Source organism: Xyrauchen texanus, chromosome 27, assembly GCF_025860055.1.
Source record: "Xyrauchen texanus isolate HMW12.3.18 chromosome 27, RBS_HiC_50CHRs, whole genome shotgun sequence".
NCBI classification, from domain to species: Eukaryota; Metazoa; Chordata; class Actinopteri; order Cypriniformes; family Catostomidae; genus Xyrauchen; species Xyrauchen texanus.
In genome coordinates this window covers 11,580,199-11,597,565 of record NC_068302.1, presented here as the reverse complement: position 1 = coordinate 11,597,565, position 17,367 = coordinate 11,580,199, and the positions used below count along the sequence as shown (strand labels likewise).

The 17,367-nt window shown below is 36.5% G+C and overlaps 1 protein-coding gene across 1 annotated transcript in view; it reads left to right on the top strand.

Moving 5' to 3' along the window:
- LOC127620868 (inositol polyphosphate-5-phosphatase A-like) overlaps positions 1 to 17,367 on the top strand; it is a 42,814-nt gene that overhangs the window by 6,048 nt on the left and 19,399 nt on the right. The window contains exons 2-4 of the mRNA XM_052094200.1: positions 5,608 to 5,649; positions 10,359 to 10,459; positions 11,554 to 11,641. Of these exons, the coding sequence (XP_051950160.1) occupies positions 5,608 to 5,649; positions 10,359 to 10,459; positions 11,554 to 11,641 (231 nt within the window). The remainder of the gene's footprint in view (positions 1 to 5,607; positions 5,650 to 10,358; positions 10,460 to 11,553; positions 11,642 to 17,367) is intronic.

The following is a 17,367-nucleotide window of genomic DNA, read 5'->3' as shown; positions in this document are numbered from 1 at the left end:
ACTCACTTTATAGTCAGAAATACATGTATACAACCACTGAATAGCGATATGTCTTTGCCAAAACTGTTGAATGCGTTCTTCATAAGAATGAGGTAAGTTCTGAATTGACCGACCACACGTGGTATCCCATTCATTGTTTAAGTTTGGCAGCAGTTTTATTTTGTTTAAGCCTATAACTTGTAGTCAACTGTAATTTTAAATGACAAAACCATACTTTTGTATTTTTTTGTTTTATGTCATTTTACATCTGGCAAGTGTTTCTCTTTTTTTCTATGTGGTTTTATTCATATAAAACACACACTAGACTACAAATATATGCTTATTCTGTGTAATTTATACTTTTTTGTGCCAAATTACATTCATGTTGTCCATCAACAGTATGCTGTCACTTTAATTGAGCTTGAGCAGCGCTACAAAAATAGACAGCTCATGCAACGCTCACGTTACACTCTGACACTTCGCTGACATTTCCGATGTGAATGCTGTAACCTGTTATATCATGGGTGCTGAAAAAGATATGCTCTGCTCATACGCTGCTCACGCTTGCGATGTGAAAAAGCCATAACATACTTCCTTACGTCTCCTTTTGTGTTCTATGGAAGAAAGTAATATGGGATTGGAATAACATGAGGGTGATTAAATGATGACAGAATTTCCATTTTTGGTTGAAGTATCCCTTTAAGGATTAGGTTCTCCACAGAATCAGATAAAATTCTACACCTTTCTCGCCTCTTGCGTGTTTGCTTGTTACATGTTTTGACTAGATTGATAATGCTTTTAGCTACCAATGAGAATGAATAAGACATTTTCAGTATTCAAACATTGTTTTAGCTAAAATCATTTGAATTTGAACAGTATTCAAATAACAAGGTTTGAACTTCCAGTTCTACTTAGAATTCTGAAAGGATATTCAGTGGGCAGAACAGAAAATTCATTTGAAATCTAGTAAAAGCTTTAACTGTTAACTTGTGTGTGAACTGAGGGACCATGGTGGTCCTAGTGATTAGCTTGTGCTGAATGTGCCCAGTGGCCCTGGTGTTCAGCTTTCTTCATTAGTCTATGTGGCTTAAGGCTTTGGAGGCCCCTGGCTGTCAGAGGCCCCGCGGCACTGGCCCAGTCCATTCAGCATTTTGTGTTGAAGATTTTAGTGTGCAATATGCATCAGACAAAGTGTGAACAGACTGTTGGCACATTTTTATGGTTAAAGCTATGTAAAGGGGATTTTCCACTGCACAGTACAACTCAACTCGACTCTGCTTGCTTTTTTGGGGTTTTCCACTGTGTATAGTACCTGGTACCTGATAATAGTTTTTAGTACCACCTCAGTCGAGGTTCAAAGCAAGCCGAGCCGATACTAAATGTGACGTCAAAATCCTGCAGATCACTGATTGGTCAGAGAGAATCGTCACTACCTGCGTCACTGGATTTCCAACATGCAACATCAACTCGCTAGTTTTAAAGTTAACAACAGTGATAGCAGTATCATTTGTTCACACGTCTTTCGAATTGTGAAAAAAGAACTGGCTGTGCGCAAAACCATACCATTGTCAATAAACGAGGTGCAGATGGTCCACTCGTTAGCGATGAGTGAAACGAAAAAGTCTCTGAGGAAGTGTCTCAGCTTGTGGCCCCACACGGCAACCACCAGACCTACCAACAGTGTAGGGAAAAGTAAAAAAAACATAAAAGTGACTACAGAACCATCAAGAAAAAGTGGAAGTGGTTCGATCAAATTGACACTATCTAAACCGGCGAGCAATGGGAGGGAGAGCGCCCTGGACTCAACCACGATGGAGGATGGTACATTAACTCTATACTCTGCTTGAAAGCTTCACTTTATTTAGTTGAGCAGCTACTGGAAGCTTGCTTCTAAAACAACCAGGCCAATTTAACTGTTACACTTGTGTGAAATAACCATGCAACAACTGCTTAATGCAGCACAATGAGCTAGTAGCCAACAGCTAGCGGCTGTGTTATTGTTTTGGTCAGTTTGTGTCGTGTTTAAGATGATGTCGCGGCAGTAGATGCGCAACTATGATGATCATCCTATAATCCCACCCACGTTCAGGGGCACTAAACTGCAGTGGAAATGCAAGCTCAGAAAAGAGAAGTGAGTAAATTTGAAGCGAGTCGAACTGTAACGTGCAGTGGAAAAGTGCCATAAGATTTCTTTGGTTAATATTAACAAAAGTACATTATTGAGTGAGTACATTAACAATCTATTTCGAAATCTATGTCCTTACCTTTCCCTTATTCACTATGGTAAGCCTACAATAAAGATTTTTCAGGTTGAATATAGAGCAAAATAGCCATCTTACATAATTCGCATATGTGTGTGTGTGTGTGTGTGTGTGTGTGTGTGTGTATGTGTGAGCGTGTATTTATCACTTTGTGGGGACCAAATGTCCCCATAAGGATAGTAAAACCCGAAATTTTTGACCTTGTGGGGACATTTTGTCGGTCCCCATGAGGAAAACAGCTTATAAATCATACTAAATTATGTTTTTTGAAAATGTAAAAATGCAGAAAGTTTTCTGTGAGGGTTAGGTTTAGGGGTAGGGTTAGGTTTAGGGGATAGAATATAAAGTTTGTACAGTATAAAAACCATTATGTCTATGGAATGTCCCCATAAAACATGGAAACACAACATGTGTGTGTGTGTGTGTGTGTGTATTGATGTTTGTGTGTTTTGGTTTTGAGTTTAATTAAATATTATTTATATTGACAAGCTGGTTCTCGCCTCCTCCTTGCCCATCCTTAACTGTGTTACAGTCATGTATTTAAGTTCAGAAAAGGAGAACCGGCTGTGTCGCATATTTTTTGGCTGGGGAAGCTATGACGTTTCAGTCAGTTGCTGTAGGATTGTTGAAGCTTCTTTTGGTTTTCATGTTTTAATGAATCAAACATTACTCGTGTGTTTAAAGATCGAGATTATAGCCTACTTTAATAGGCTACTTCTTCCAGTGAAGTTAAGGTAACATGTTTACTAATATTCATGATTTCTGAGTACACTATAACATTGTTTACATGCACATCAATACGCTGATAACTCCTAAAAAGAATCTAGTTATTCTCTGCTTTTTGCCGTCAAACCTCGAAGAGTCATCCACACAAAACTTGCGCACACTGGATAAACCAGTAAGAACGCCGTAAAGGTGTTTACATGCAACGAGGAATCGGTGTAATAGGCAAAAATCTACCTTTGTCGATCAGTTAATTCTTATGCCGTAAATTACCTTACACCATTAAAGGAAAGCTATTTAATTAGGGATGTTCTGAACACCTAATTTAAATGACATTTAAACTGAAATTCTTAGTTCGACTAGTCTAAAAATATACCAACCTTCAGAAAACAAATAACAAAAAAATTGTATATGCAACCCATTGAAAATACTTAATCTATTCCAAATCTGAAGCTAAATTCCACTGAAAAGGGACATTTATCTGCGATGTGCTCGCTTTGCATTATGATCAATGTACATTCAATAAAGAACATGACATGCATTCACTGAAACAACGTTTGCGAATATTTAACAGACACATTTATTGAAAACAGTTGAATAGTGCAGGACCAATAGAGCAACCCAGCCTGTTCTAAATGGAATTTGCCATGTAAAAGTTACTTATTAAAACAGTGTTGAAATTAATTAACAGGTAGACTAAGCCAAATCTGCGAGAGACAAAAAATGCGCTGAAAAGTTACACGTATTTCACGACGTGCAGTTGTGCAGTAGCAGTAGCCATTGATAAAATATGACTGCTGTTAACCAATAACATTTATGATGTAAAAAAGAAGAAGCCATAGGATAGAAAAAAATGGGCCAGTGATGTAGCCTAAAATAAACTAAACCTAATGCTTTTTAAAAATGACATGCACACAGAATAAAAGACAGTTTAACCTGTTGAAAATAAGCAGTCATTTTCTAGGCTACTTACTCAAAAGCATACATGTTTTGATGAAAACGTATTGTGCCCTTTAAATTTCAATCACATTTTACTGTCCAAATAAGGGAATTTTAAACCAATATATTAATGCCTTGAACGTCACGTTTGTGTGTGTTATTCAATTGAACTCTGACCGTCTCAGAGTTCTGGACCTCACTTGGAACAGCTCCTGAAGGGCACATGAAGATGAACCGCTTCTGAAGCGCTGTGATGCAGGTGCCGTCTTTGGAGGTTCGAGCCAAACTCCTGCAAATAAACTACGATTTTGATAATGAATTCAAAACGCATCTGTTTCACTTTATTTTAACGATCGTGTAATGTCAAATGTTCTTTTGTCATTGGGGTTCATACACTAGTGACCCATGAGGAGATACCTATTTCTGTGGAGATGACAGAATGAAGAAAAGACACTTAAGTCCTTTGCACACCAAAGGCGACGCAATTATGAGAGGTGAATCACAGACTAATCGCCCTCTCCCATAGAAAGCGATGTGAATGTTCAGCTTTAGCACATTTACAACAGGTGGCGCTAATCGACAAGCAATCTTACCTCAGTATGGAATCTTACCACACCTTTCAGCTGGTCCACCCTTTTGCCATCACGGTGAGAAGAACTAACCACATGACAAGTTTGCAAGCAAATAAGACAAGTAAGCAAGTTTTCTAGCGAATAGATTGAAAAAGTTAAACAGATTTTTCTACAAGTTGCAGCAGCAATGACGACACTTTTACATGTGTGGTAAAAGCTTAGTTATTACGTTTAGGTACATTCCTATTTATTAGCTTGTATGCGAGCAAGCCTGCAGCATCTTTATTTGTGGTAATGTTTCAAAATGTTTATTCTATGTTTAGATATTATTGTTACTTTGTCTACACATAGCTTAATATCGAAGATATCAGACATGACCATGAGTGAGTGTTACTACTCAAAGCCAGTGCCACAGATAGAAGTTGCACAAGGTTTGACAAACATTATGTCACCATTTGATGGGACTCCATTTACAACCAATCCACACCAGTATGCACAAACACACACTCTTTTACAAAGCTTTTGTTTTATCAGTTCTTCACATACTGTATTTCTAATGATTTTTGGAATTTTTAAAATGGTTGATGATTTTCTTTGTTCAGAATCCTTTTATTGGATTTAAATTTGTTTAATATTTCATCCAGCATTGTATCTAATTCACAAAAACGTAATTCTTTGAGTTTGGGGGCTTTATGGATGGAATCACTAGATATCTGTTGAACAGCATATGTGGACTGCACATCCGATTATTGTGGTAATACAGTGAACTATTAGACAGCATTTTTTTTGGTAGTAGTGTAAGAACAACATGTGTCTGATAACTTAAAACTATCATTTGAAAGGGATGTATTTTCACACCATGGGTGAATATAGCATCATGAAATTACAGTGACAGTGACCTAATGCCTCTAAATGGTTTGAAAATGAATGGGGCAATGGAAGGCCCATAATATCATTCACAAGTTAATTTTCCAATTATTGCATGCAGTGAGTTGACAGTAATGAAATCCATTAGTAGACAGTAAATCTAAGAGGCCAATTACAGTTGAAAACTCTTTGTTAAAACAAAGCAGAGATTTAATCTATAGTTATATAGAAGTGGCCTAACAAGGAAATCTGGTTTTTATTCTCAGGTGGGTGAGATTGAAAGAGACTGGCTGCGAGAGCTTTTCACGGTAAATTGTCTTTCATGCTTCACACACACACACACACACACACACACACACACACACACACACACACACACACACACACACACACACACACACACACACATGTTGGTCTACCTATCATTATGAGGACTTTCCATAGACATAATGACTTTTATACTGTACAAACTATAGATTCTATCCTCTAAACCTAACACAACCCCTAAACCTAATCATCACAGAAAACTTTCTGCATTTTTACATTTTCAATAAAACATTGTTTAGTATGATTTTTAAGCGATTTGAATTATGGGGACACTAGAAATGTCCTCATAAATCACATTTATAGCATAATACCCTTGTAATTACTAATTTGTAACTTACAAAATTGTCCTCGTAAATCACAAAACACACGCACACACACACACACACACACACACACAGATTAACTGCCTTTAAAGATGGTGCTTAATGTAGGCTGGATGAATAACTAAACAACAGGAGCTTTTTAAAGATGGTCTTTATTGTTGTAATAGTCAGACACAGTCATATCTCTGTCAGAGCTGTCCATCTGTTCTGCTGTAAACACACTCATATATTTGCCAACACCTATGGAGAGTGAACTTTATACTGTTAAACGGCCTCTGTAAACCTAAAGGTGTTCAAAGGGTTTGCCACATTTATATGACCTATCTTTGGTTCACCTTAAAATCATGTTTTATGCTTATCATGTTATATGATTTTGAGTACACAGAAGTTGAATCACATAGTTGATGATTTTCCTGCTAATAGCATGTCCACAATCTGTGCATTTAAAGGTTAAGTGTGTCATTTTTAACTCTCTCCTATCCCAGCTTAATAATATTCTATTCTGTTCTGTTCTATTCTAGCCAAGTGTTTATATAACATATTTCATATACAATGATAAATCAAAGTGCTTTGCATTGGCTTAGTAAAGAAAAAAAATCACATCATTTCTTAAGTTTAAAATCATAAAAAAATGTAAGAATAGATAAAAATGAATAATAAGTAAGTGGTAATAAAGCACATAAACTGAAGTAATATAATACAGTGCAATCATTATTCTATTCTATTATGGGCAAGTTCATTTATATAGCACATTTCATACACAATGGTAATTCAAAGTGCTTTACATAGGCCTAATAAAGAAAATGAATGAAATCATTAAAGTTAAGTTTAAAATAATTTAAGAGCATGCAAATGAAAAAGGAATGAAATAGAAGTTGGGACAGTAAAATGCCAATAAAAAATAAGGAGCGCTTTGTAAATGTACTTTGACTTGTATTCAAACCAAAACAGTATAAAGACAAGGTACTTCATGTTTCACCTAATCAACTGCATTGCATTTTTGAAGATCTATGTTTTTTTCTGAAATTGATGCCTGCAACACACTGCAAAAAAGTTGAGACGGGAAATTTAGGACTAATAACAATCTGAAGAGCTGAAATAACAAGGCAATGTGAAACAGGTTATGTTAAACTGGTGGAAATCCTCCAAAAAAAACGAGTCCCTTTAAGAGCAAGGATGGGCCCCGAATAATCCGGCACTTTGAGAACAATGTTCCCCAAAGACAAATTGGAAGGATTTGGGGCATTTCACCATCTAGAGTGCACAATACATTATTCTGGAATCTGGTAACGTCTTGGTTCGTAAAGGGCAAGGCTGAAAACCACTTCTGGATGCGCATGATCTCTGATCCCTCATACATCACTGTCTTAAAAAACATCATTCATCTGTAATGGATATGAACATGGGCTTGGGAATACTTTGGTAAACCTTTGTCAGTCAACACCATTCACTGCTCCATCCACAGATGCAAGTTAAGGCTGTACCATGCAAAGCAGAAGCTAAACATTAACACTGGCTACGTTTACATGTACACCATTTCTCTGATTATTACAAAATAAGATTAAGATGTTTACATGATTTGGGCCAACCACTTAAATCCGTTGACATTAATCTGATTATTTACTGAGAAATGTGATGTTTTAATGCTTTGTTATAAATGAATATTTATTACAATAAACATCTTGTTGCAAATATGTGTCTTTAAATACTGCTTGGCATAAGGAAAATTAGTCAGCCTCAACATTCAATTCAGGGGTTTGCTAACCTGCAGAAAGTATAACAAATGAAACATACTGGAAGTATGTTTATGACTTGATTGTATTACCATTTTATCAACGTACGATGATGATCTGGTCGCAACGGTTCTCCAGTCAACAATACACTGATCCGGGGACAGCCGCTCTCGAGTCAACAGTACATTAAGTTGATCACAGCAGTTCTCGATTCACCAGTACACTCAACTTCAAATCGCCTCTTTTGGACATGTTCGTAATACTGAGAACTGATGAGTGAGCTGCTGATGAGCATGCTTGAATTGAGGACTGGAATGAGGGGCGAAAGGTATGTTTCTTTAATAATAATTAAAACGTGCTGGAATAAGCATTCAACTAGTTTTATTATACAACAATTTTATTAAAACATGCAAAAATCTTTCAGTCGACAGATGTAAAGGAGTTTTACAATTAAGTATTGTGCATGCAGATTATATTTTAAATTGTGATGAGCTGGATTATGTTTTTTGGATTATGAGTTGATTATTTACTTTATATACTTTAGACATGTAACATCAATGTTTGTACATCAGTGTCTGTATTGGGTGATTTAGAAAACTTTAATGTAGGAAACGTTTCCAAGATGTAATCAATAGTTGTCAGTTGTATTCGAGGTGCAGGATCACTAAATGAAACACTGATGAAAATGAACAACCTTATTATTATAACTTATTATTGTTCCTGGGTAGTAAGTGTTATTTCCAAATTGCTTACAGCTCAAAAGTATAGAAAATGGCTATTATTATTAACACATGAATACAAATTAACATGTATTTTTACTAAAGTAATACAAAAATGACTACAAAAGATTTAGAAGTGAGTAGCATTTCGAGATTTACTATTGTACTGTAAATCATTTTCACGAATCAGCCCCCAAATGTAGTCTCCCATCATGTTCTCGTTATACTGTCCTTGGTAGCGGCGTTCAAAGTCCAGTATATCCTGATGGAAGCACTCGCCTTGCTCCTCCGAGTACGCTCCTATGTTCTCCTTGAATTTATCAAGATGAGCATCAAGGATATGAACTCTGAGGGACATCCTACAGCCTGTTCTGCTGTAGTTCTTCATCAGAGTCTCAACCAGCTCCACATAGTTTTCGGCCTTGTGATTGCCCAGGAAGCCCTGTACCACTGCGACAAAGCTGTTCCAAGCCGCTTTGTCCTTACTAGTGAGCTTCTTCTGGAATTCATTGTACTCAAGGATCTTCTTTATCTGTGGTCCCACGAAGACACCGGCTTTGACCTTTGCATCAGACAGCTTAGGGAAGAAGTCTTGAAGGTACTTGAAGGCTACCGAGTCCTTATCTAGAGCTCTGACAAACTGTTCCATAAGGACCAATTTGATGTGCAGTGGTGGCATCATTACCTTCTGGGGGTCTACCAGTGGCTTCCACTTGATGTTGTTCCTCCCCATTGAGAACTTGGTCCGCCATGGCCATGGATCGCCAAACTGGCTTGTGCAACCTTAAAGCCCAAAGACCATTGGCTTTCGGTAATCCATCCCTGCCCCTTCCAAATGAACTTTGTTACCTTCTCACTCAAAGCGCTCGTGCTTGTTAAAGTGTGGCGTGCTGTCATAGCAACCATGTTACATTCCATTTCCGTTTGTCCTACGAAGGCCGTCTCGTTTAAATGAGGCACGGAGGTAGGCATGTACATAGTTAGACAGGCAGGCAGGTAGGCCATCCAATCATTGCATTCGGGCTGAATGAAATGATTGGACGGGCCTTTTACAGGCCTGTGACTGCCACGGAAAATATGTTTTTTCTATTTCTTTTTTCATCTGGTATAACAAAAAATGCTTCTGGTCTAAATGACATACTCTAGCTTTAACCTCGAAAGCTTAAAAATAGACTGATTGCGTCAATCAGCACTTCGGTCAGCATTGTGTAAGCAAGTGGCGCCCTCTAGCGGTATGGATGGCATTATCCATTACACTACTATAGAACTAAATTATGATTTATTCTTAGAACAATAAAAAGCTAAAAGTAAAAGATCAGAGTAAAACAGTGATCTGACGACAAAATAAGGTAAGTGGCAAATTATCGGCATCGGCCAACAGTTTTTTGTTAAAATCTGTATCAAATTGGCCAGAAATTGTCATAAAGGTGCATCCCTAATGAATGGGGAAGATTCTGTTTGCTAAACTTAAACTTGTGTCCAGTGCTCAAATACTTATTGCTTAATGAGTGCAACAACTGATTTGAAAATTGTAAATAAAAAAAATAAACTATTAAGTTCCCAAGCTAAAACAATATGTTGTTGTAGTGCTTCGATAAAGCACAGGGTGAATAGAATTTTCAAATCACTCATTTTATAAGCATTTTCCATACTGTCCCAACTTTTTTGGAATTGGGGTTGTAAAAGTTTAACTTAAGAATGAAATTAAAATGAAGAATAAGGTACAGATTTATAATAGAAGCACATAAATTTAAATAGAATCATGTAGTGCAATTAGTATTCTATTCTATTATCAACCAGTGTAGTGTAGACTATTCAATTCTGACTCAATATATTAATATATTCAGGGACACAGTAGCTAATAAACACACTTGTGAATTTAAATGTTTTTATTATGTTAATGATATCTTCTCAGATGGTGCACATGTACAAGCCATGCTTCGTCGCCCTTCACTTTCAGGAAGTCGGTGGAAAGGACTATATGCTTAACATGGGCCACGCAGAAAACTTCTTCAGGTAGGAATCCAGCAAATGTTCTACAAAGTAGATGTTTTCAAAAAAGTACTGTGGCAGTACCGTGGTATAATGATGGTATCAGATGGTAATACCATGGTACCTTGATAAATACCATAATACTGAATGATTACCATATTACAATACAATAGTACTTACAAGGTACACTACAGGTCAAAGGTTTTGAAACAATTGACTGAAATGTTTCTCATGATCTTAAAATCTTTTGATCTGAAGGCGTATGCTTAAATGTTTGAAATTAGTTTTGTAGACAAAAATATAATTATGCCACCTTATTATATTATTTCATTATAAAACTAAAATTTAATACAAAATTTTGTTTTTTTTCAATTGTTTTTGAAAATTGATGACCTGGACCAAATAATAAAGAAAAGCAGCCAATAAGTGCCAAACTAGATGGGAACTCCTTTAATACCATTTAAAAAGTATCCTGGGGTGATACCTCAAGAAGTTGGTTGAGAAAATGTCAAGAGTACATGTCTGCAAATTCTAGGCAAATGGTGACTACTTTGAAGATGCTAAAATATAAGAAATTTTGATTTATTTTGGATTTTTAGTCACAGCATAATTCCTATAGTTCCATTTATGTTATTCCATAGTTTTGATGACTTTAAGCACATAACTGTTAATCAGAAGGTCGCTGGTTCGATCCCCACTGCCACCACCATTGTGTCCTTGAGCAAGGCACTTAACTCCAGGTTGTTCCAGGGGGTGATTGTACCTGTAATAAGTGCACTGTAAGTCGCTTTGGATAAAAGCGTCTACCAAATGCATAAATGTAAATGTAAAAATAATAAAGAATGAGTATTTAAAAACATTTGACCAGTAGTTTACTTCAAAGAATTCTATAGTACAATCACACCATAGGTAGAAATGTTTTTTTATTACCGTGATAACATTTCCAAAACAGTGTGGTAGTATAATGCTACTTTTTAGTACTTTTATGTTAGTGTGGCATATACTGGAGCAATGCAGTTTACAAAACGTAAACAAATTCCAAGATGCTTTTTATTTTTACATTTTGATGTCTATGCATTAACTCTATTATTTTTATCCGTTGTTCTCTTTCATTGCAGGACCATAGAGTCCAGCTTTGGGATGAAAGACTTTGACAGAGTTTGTGTCTATGTAGACAGTCATTTCAAGGCTGCTGACAGTTTCACAGTGAGTTATATGACTTTTGCAATATTGTTATCTGACAGGATGACTTCACTTTGTTGCTTAATGACCTTGTTTAAAGCATCTGTTGTGCAAACACTTGCTGTCACCTTGGAACCCCTCTGTGCTGTGGTGGCTTTGTATATCCACTAGGTGGAGCTCTGCAACTATCTTGAGATTGCTCTACCCAGACAGATCTAGTCAGATATAACCTGTTATTGCAAATTTTAGCTATGTTCACAGCAGTGCTTCAAAGTTAACATTGTGCAGTTGCGTAATTAGTTAAAAAGACTCTCTATGCATACCTGTTATAATTATTACATGTTACACCCTTAACATTTCAATCTCAGAATACATCATAGAATCATAGCTAGTATTTAGTAGACACTTTTATTCAAATCAATTTATAATATACTTTTAACCAGGACAGTCCTAAAAGTTTTATCCAGTGTGAAAAAAATTCCTCTTTGGTGGTTTAATTAGTATTTAATCAATAATTAACTATTACAAATCAATTTGCAATATTTCTTTATGTAAAATACTTTAATTATTATTATAATGGAACATAGTAGATTTAGGAGATTAGCCCCTGGATGTCAATGAACTATGGACCAACCTAATCAGTATTCTATCAGTATCTGTTAAGATACATATGATACAGTATCTGTATCTTATGTACATATGTGTTGTTGCATTGTACTTACATTTAAATGACCTGCATTTAATAACATCTGTAGTTACACTGTTAACCTTACCCCTAATCTTGAATCTAGAAATAGAGTTTGTGCCTCTATGCGATGGGACCACCAGGCACCGCTCGTTCATTGAGAGAGCAAGTTGGGACATAGACCTGGAGGAGTGAATATAAATAAAAGGTTGCTGTTGCCTGGAGACCGGCCAAAAGAGCATTAGTCCAGTCTGGAGATGACCAAGTTGGAAAACTCCTGAAAAAAACTCAACAACAAATAAATAAATGTATCAAATAACCATTTGGAAACTTCCTGTTTCATTCTCAAAGTTGTTACTTCTGACACAGTCTCTCCCTCATAAGTGTCTGACTCCGGTTCAAACATATAGGGCTGAACACCACTATTTCCGCTGCCAGTCATATTGCTTATGATGTTTAGTTATCCGAAGCAGAGATGTCAAAACTCCACCCTATTCTGGATACACTCTGGGGACACCAAAGATTTAAATTACATCTTTTGAAAAGGGGCATAATAGGTGCCCTTTAAGAAGACACAGTGTAGAATACCTACAACCTTTCAGTTTAAAATTTCTAGCTTACTATGCCACACCAATTGACAGTAAACTTGGCATTTCACACCTGCTGAATTGATGTGCTACAATAGAACAATTCAATATCAATTACTGCAAAACTGAATATTTAAGGGAGAATCTACTCCTCTGCGTAAGGGTCCAGATCAACCTGTTAGGGTTTATTTTGCTATAGAGACCGACTGACTGTAGATTATCCAATTTATTACATAGTGCCTACCAAAATAAAATGGACATGAAATATTGTTTTGAGTTGAAATTATGCTATCATGTGAGAAGATAGCACAATAGCTGGTTTGCCCAGGGGTATCCCTCTCATTACTCAAAGTAACATAATAAAATACATGAACATTTTCAACAGAAAAGAAAGAAGTTGCTATTATGTGAGAGAGTGGCAGGGAACTAACCCTCAGCCCATCCAGGTTAGGGGTGGTTTGTGTGTGTGTGTGTTTTGTGTGCGTGGACGGTACGTGTTTGGTCTGTACCTTGATGGACTGGGTTAATGTGCGGGAGTAGCCTGGCAGCGGACCGAGTCAATACATTTAACTCCAGATTAAAACTATTGATTAGGCCCCTCTCATCTAACCATGATAAATAAACTGAAGGTTTTCATGTATGCATGACTTTTTCTGTTGAAGAATGGGCCCTTTGCCAGCCCTGCAACAATTCCTGTTACTAAAAAATATAATAATTGATACTTTCTTTAAGTATATGTACCAATCATATCATAAACAAATCATACATTGCTAACTTGCGGTCCAGGTGATCATACATAGGTGCATTCTTGCATTACTGTGGCAGTAATGAACCTCAGCACTCAAGGAGGCGATTGAATTTTGTTATTAAACTGGATTTGTTATTATTGAGTTAAGATGATATAAATATGTTGACTTTAACTTAGCTGCTCAGCAATATTCTCTTCAAACTTGCTTTGCCATTACAGTAGTTTACTCGAAAGAGAAAACTTACCCTAGAAGCGGACACTAGCACTAATGTTTGTTACCTTTGTTTGTTTGTAACCCTTGTGGCAACGTTGAAATTGCAAGGCATACTTGCGGTTTCTTATAAAAACATTTCTTATGGAAAAACGAAGTGTCTGTGTTCACAAACTTGCTTAGAGTATGTTTCGCCTTAATCCTACCCCCAAACCTAACCTTCTCAGACCCTTTTAGCATTTGTTTTATTTTAATTAAATCATTATTTATAATGTTTTTTACTGCATTTTAATTGTTGAGACAGTTTGAATGTACTCAAAATGTAGGTGAAACAGAAACACACTCACACATACACACTTAAACTGAGATCAGCACACTTTCAGCTTCACACCCATCTTCATCAATCAGGCCAGTGCAGCGTTTAATAAAAATGTATTGACTTGAAAGTGATTTTTTTTATCAAAACACCATTTGTTCGGTGAGTGTGCCAAACACTCACTGCATTTACACACATACGCACTCTTGCCAGCAAAGCGATGATTCACAACCATCTGAAAACTAATTGCAAATCAATACAGATGATGTAAGAGAAATGAGAATGAAGATGGATTTTAACACAGCCGATGTGTGTGTGTGTGTGTCTGTGTGTGTGTGTGTGTGTGTGAGAGAGAGAGAGAGAGAGAGAGAGAGAGAGAGAGAGAGAGAGAGAGAGATTGTGTGTATGGGCACACCAATGATGACCTTCGTTATGAAAAGATGGAGAATTTGAACAAGATTATATTGCTTTATGCATTCACACATTTACTTTTTTGTGAGCCTTATCAAAAGACTAATTTGTCCCATGCCCAAATGGTCTTTCAAAAACAATAAATTATTGTCAAAGGTATTTAACAGTACTTTACTACAATAGATTGACAAAGAGTTCTTCCACATCAAAGTGTGGAAGAATCAAATCAGTATGGCTGTTTAGTATAGTTAAAGTATAGTTTAAAGACCCCATAAAGTGCTTTTTTTCCCCTATGTTGATGCATTTCCTATTAAAATAGAAAGATGAGGTGGGACTAATCAATTTGCTTTTCCCTTTTTTTAAATAGAGTGACATTATCAATTTATAGAGCATTTCATTGGAAAATGTTGAATATACGTGTGCAAACAGCACAAAAAAAACATTCTAATAGTTAAGTTAAGAAATAAGTTAAGCTCAATCAACAGCATTTATAGAATAATATTCATTACCACAAATATTTATTGTCACTTTTCCCTCCTTTTTTTAAAAAAGCAAAAATCTGGGTCCAGTGAGGCACTTACAATGGAAGTGAATGGGGCCAGTCCGTAAAAATGTAAAATTTCTAAAGTATAGCCACAAGACAAGACAGTAGATGGGACTATTGTCACTCGGAAGGTTTCCTCAAACCATAATTGTTAGAGGGTTAGCCTATAACTAATACAGACAACGAGAGTACTTGGGAGTCATAATTGTGTTTTTGTTTGTTCAAAATGCAGTAAATGCTAAATGTTGAAGGTATTGGTGTAGTATTAGTATACTCTTAGTAGTAATGGTGCATTCAGACCAGAGGCGTCGAGAGCGTTAAATCGATCAGAAGTCGTTAATTTTCTATGGCAGCCAACGTCTCTCGGCGGCGAGAAGCGGCGCGTCTGTGGCCGGCACGTCTTGGGCGTGGTGGGTTTTCCCATAATATACGATCTTGTTTGCTTACAGGGATATATGTATATTATTTAGTTTATTTTGGGAACAAACATCCATAATTTTAATTACTTTCTGCCATCGATTGATTTCTTACATTCACATTTAAAAGATTTCATGAGGATATACGCTACTTGTGATAGGTCGGCAAAAAGATACTAGTCGACATGTCTGGATGTTTTGCGGCCCCTTTAAATATAGTTCACAAAACCAAGCGTTCCGAATGAACATCACTGCCTATTTCAACTACGTCAGAGCGTCCACGAATCTTCCATAGCGTTGTTGACAGGGCAGCCAGAGTGAATTTTGACGCTCTCGCCTCCTCTGGTCTGAACGCACGGTTACACTACACTAGCACATAGATGAGCTCAAAGCTAACACACATGGACCAATAGCCACAAAACTCCAGATTTGATTTCATTAGGTCTTTAAAACAAGCCTTGGATGTGAAGAACTGAAGATGAAATAGCTGTCTTTTGGTGGATATGCGGCCTAGTAGTAAGCCCATGTGTTCCTGTAGATGCATGTTCAAATGCAGTCTGCATCATGTGCTTTTGAGCTAAAGCCATGGTACAGTTGGTGCGTGTGCTTGCGACACAAAAAGTTGTGCGTATGGGAACACAGGTTCCTGCGCTAATGTCCTCTGTCGGGATTGGTCATCTTGAATACACTGTCATTTTAAACAATCATAATTTCACTCACAAGATTTGTATTTTTCTCCTGTGGTGGATTTTTAAAAATCCAAGAAAGCATGTGTGTGTATGGGGCTGGTATCGTCTTTGCTCCAGGTCCAAATATCCCAAAACGGCAGGTGATTTTTTTTCTATGCACTGCACAGAGCATGTGGGGGGCCGACTGTGGGCCCTTGTGTTTAACCCTGTGTGATTGTTTTAATTTTCTGTCTGTATTGATCTCTGTGGGGCTGGATTGATGTGCGCTTACTGGAGCAGGAACATAATGCATTAAAACCATTTACAGTCCTGTCAGAAAAGATGCGGACACTGCGTGTGTGAGGATTGTGTGTGACACCAAAGAGATTGCATGGTCATTTAGAGAAATTATCCATTTGATCCAATGATCAACTTTGCTTTTGTTTTTTTGTATTTATCCTGCAAATATAATTTTCAAATTCAGTATTTTTATCTTATTTTCCAGTAAAAATATCTAAACATCCTTAAAACAAAATACATTTCATTTAGTAGCAACATTTCTAGAGTTTTTCAGCTAATATATCTGTTTATTTTTCTTATCCCATTGGCAAATAGTATTTTCTTAAGCATAAATATAACAAAAGTAGTGTGTTTTTACTTGTGCTTAAAGGGATAGTTCACTCAAAATTGAAAATTCTGTCATCATTTACTTTCCTCTAATTTGTCCCAAACCCCTATGACTTCTTTCTTCTGTGGAACACAAAGTCACCACAAAGGAACCTCAGCCACCATTCACATTCACTGTATGGAAAAAAGAATGAAAGTTAATGGTGACTGAGGCTAACATTGTGACTAACATCTCCCTTTGTGTTCCATGGAAGAACCCAAACTCTAACAAACCTGAACAATCCCTTTAAAACAAGAAAAACTATTTGCCAATTGGGTTAGATAAACTCAATTTAAAAACTTAAGTTAAAAAAAAAACATAAAATAAAACATTTAATTAAATAAAAATGTATTTTAACTTTTTCTTAAGGATGTTTAGATATTTTACTGGAAAACAAGACAAAAGAAATACTTGTCTGAGAGTTGTCTTTTTGTTTGGGTGTTAAAACAATGGACTAGTTTGTGATCAGCTGGTTTTGTCTCAGAGACTAAATCTAA